The sequence below is a fragment of the Pygoscelis adeliae genome, unplaced genomic scaffold (assembly GCF_000699105.1).
Source record: "Pygoscelis adeliae isolate BGI_AS28 unplaced genomic scaffold, ASM69910v1 Scaffold320, whole genome shotgun sequence".
Lineage (NCBI taxonomy): Eukaryota > Metazoa > Chordata > Aves > Sphenisciformes > Spheniscidae > Pygoscelis > Pygoscelis adeliae.
In genome coordinates this window covers 702,144-705,647 of record NW_008823967.1, presented here as the reverse complement: position 1 = coordinate 705,647, position 3,504 = coordinate 702,144, and the positions used below count along the sequence as shown (strand labels likewise).

Below are 3,504 nucleotides of genomic sequence, written 5' to 3'. Positions count from 1 at the left end.
TCCCTGCCAACACATTGTTTCCTCGGAAAAGGAGATAACACAATCAAAAGAAAAAAGATGAAGAAGAAAAAATGAAAGAAAATACAAAAGGAAAGTTTTTCTTTCATAGGTACTGCATGCACTCAAAAATCTCTTAAAGTGGATAGATATTAACATCAACTGGAAAATAGTTACTTTAATGCAGTTCTCAAGATAAGTTTGTGGACTAAAGTTATCTGGTTTATGCAAATGAGATGGATTCCATTACATGACCCAAGATTAAGCATTACTGTTTTTCACACAGTATCTTAGATCCTTGTTATTTTATTGTTGTATTTTATATGACTGAAAATAATAGAAATATTTCTCAGAACTTCCTGAATATATGCAAAAACCATACCGTTTTTTAAAAAATAACTTACCTTCTTTTACTGATTCCTCCTTTGATTGGCTTAATGTTAACAATCTGTTACATTTTTCCAGCTGAAGAACCAGTACATTATTTGCTTCATTAATTTCTGATATTTTCTAGAAAATTGGAAGAAGACTAAAGTTATATTAGTATCTTTTGATTTAAGTTTTAAATCTTGAGTTTTAAATGAATATGAAACTTAACAATGTCACAACACTGCAGTCACAAACCTGTATTATTTGCCATTCTGGAAATTCCATTACAGAGAAGAACGATGCTAGACTTGAAAGCCTATGCTATTGTGAGTTTACCCTGCAGAACTGAGAATGCCGATTTACATCACTAGTGATAAACTGTTTTCTTCTAAATTCTGTAGTCCACTGTCTGGATCAATCCTCAGCAAGGTTCTTTCTTCTGCTTTGCATATGAGGCTGTCAATGCCCTTGCTGAGCACCAACATGAGTAATGGGTGTGAATAGAAATTGGTATAATATGTTTTTCCATGAGAAATTCTAAATTTATTTCAGGTGCCCCTTTTATATTATCGCTAGTATGGATTTACTAGTAGATCAGGACATCACCAGAGAGCTGGCCAACGTGGGTCTAACAAGAAATACAGTACTTATTTTCCTCAGTGGATCAATCTTTTAAGAACTGACATACACGTAAAATAAAGAGAGCTCAATGCATATGGAATATAAGAACAGATGCTCCTGCTATGGCAATGACATTTTTCTAGAACAAGGAACAATTTCTGAAAGGATAGTCCAGCCAAGCTGTGTAATACTGTTATCTCCAATACCAGCTTCCAGTACAAAGGTAGACTTCCACACTTTTCCTGAGAAGCCAAAATTGGCCTCAGCACCACAGAAAGTCTAGCACAGAAACAAAGGCTTCTCAGACTCCACAGAAGTCACTCATATCACTCTGAGATACAGTCAATACAAACACTTTCCAAACAAAGTTGGTATTACAAGGCATATTAATAAGAATAACATGATACCACTTAGAAGAAATTTTCACTTGAAAAGCTTATTAAAATATCACAAAATATTTATAGACAGCAGTTTCAACATTTTTTGCCTTCTTCACTTACCTTTTCTATCTCTGAGAAATTATCTAGAAGTTTATCAAGGTTCACCACACTGATTTGCTTCATAGTTTCCTCATGGCTGTGATTCATTTATTTCTGGACCATATAATCCAGTGATTGCTGTATATATAAAAAATGGATCTATGAGTTCATATATTTCTCATTCATACTATGTCAAAAGATTTCATATGCATAAATGTAAGCAGAACAAAGAACACCTTTTTTTTTTTTTAAATTAAAACTATTTTTGCATGTGAAGCTAAACTTCAACCAAACTAAGATCTTGCATTTCTAGGAAAGACAATGAATGTCAGAAAGCCCAAGCAAAAATCTGTCAAACTGTTTCAAAACATACGATCAATTTCTCTTTAGATACGCTGCTAAAACAGACTGGTCTTCCTGTCCTCACTTTAAAGAGTAGGAAATTCAATCAATTGAAACAATTACTCATTTTCTACTGTGCGTATTTTAGAGGCAACAGATGAAATTTTGTTGTTTGATTAACTTAAAAAATGCTACTTAAGCAAATGAGATTTTACCAGGCACACATTAGTGCAGGATATAGACCTTGTACCTGTGTAGATGCTCTAATACTTAACTAATCAGGCTTCAAGTTACTTACATATTTTCTTATAAACAATTTGCATTAATATCAGCGATGAGACACTGCAGCACATAAACCTTACCGTGTGAGTAAACAGACAGTATTTTGAAAAGCACCCATACAATTCCAGAATAACACAATTCCTGTTTTTAGTAGAATCATAGAATCATTAAGGTTGGAAAAGACCTCTAAGATCATCAAGTCCAACCATCAACCCAACACCACCATGCCCACTAAACCATGTCCCTAAGCGCCTCATCTACACGCCTTTTAAATACCTCCAGGGATGGTGACTCAACCACTTCCCTGGGCAGCCTGTTCCAATGTTTAACCACTCCTTCAGTAAAGAAATTTTTCCTCATGTCCAAAAAAATAGTAGAAAACCTACTTACAGACTCTTCAACATACATTTGCAAGGCAGATCTGAAAGACACAATATGAATGCTTCTAAAAATATTGAACTATCTCTGAACATCAGGCTCTATGAAACTTCCATGTTTCATAGCTCCAATGAAAAGTTCCAATACCAGATAAACCATGTATTCCAGACAAAATCATCACTCGTATGTGTTAATATATGTACTGTATTTTTACAAATAACGAAAAATTGCAACGAGAGAGATGAAACAAAAGTTAGAATGTGTGCACTACCCAGAAACTGAATGGGTTTCCAGGCAGAAATACTTAAAGGTAGGCGGAAATAGATATGTAAATGAACAACTACTAAGCAGGAACCAAAATTACATAACTGAATTATTTTCTGTCATTTGGTATTTACAAATCTTTACATGTATGTAACTTCTTTACCAAAGCAGTAAGATAAAGATATCGGTTCTGTGTGTTTAATACTCATTTTTCTCTTGTATCCACTGTTTCCTCAGAGGGATTAAAACTAATTCATTAGCTAAAGCTAATTAACTTTTTTTTTAAATCAACAATTTTTAGGAATATATGTAACATTAAAGAACTAAGGCTTCCAAGTTAGTGATTTTTTACTAAGTTAGCAATCTTAATGACTTCTAACTGTTATTACAATGCAATGATTTGTTAAAATGGAGTTTAAAATATTGATTCAGGATATTCAATTTTGTAAAACAACTACATATCTTAATATACTATTAGTTGATAATCTAAATGTACACTGTGAATACCAAGCCCTGATCTTTCCAGTCCTTATCATGGGCAGGATCTTAATCTGTCTGTCAATCACTGTTTCTTCTCATCATGCTCTTAAACCTGTGCTTTACCCTCTAAATTTTGACTGAGGATGGAAGTTCAGGGAGCTGCCTTGTTGTGTGCTGTTTTGTTTGTGTGTTTCCTTATTTCATGGCATCATTTGTTCTCTCAGAAGACTGGATGTGCTCAGCACTTGGCAGCATTAAGCAACAGTGCCACTGGGAATAGAACTCCTGCTGA

At 34.0% G+C, this 3,504-nt stretch overlaps 1 protein-coding gene across 1 annotated transcript in view; it reads right to left on the bottom strand.

Moving 5' to 3' along the window:
* CCDC152 (coiled-coil domain containing 152) overlaps window positions 1–3,504 on the bottom strand; it is a 24,469-nt gene that overhangs the window by 11,397 nt on the left and 9,568 nt on the right. Inside the window, exons 3-5 of the mRNA XM_009324433.1 lie at window positions 2,481–2,511; window positions 1,488–1,604; window positions 402–507 (exon numbers count right to left, since the gene is read on the bottom strand). Coding sequence (XP_009322708.1) covers window positions 402–507; window positions 1,488–1,574 — 193 coding nt within the window. The 5' untranslated portion in view covers window positions 1,575–1,604; window positions 2,481–2,511. The remainder of the gene's footprint in view (window positions 1–401; window positions 508–1,487; window positions 1,605–2,480; window positions 2,512–3,504) is intronic.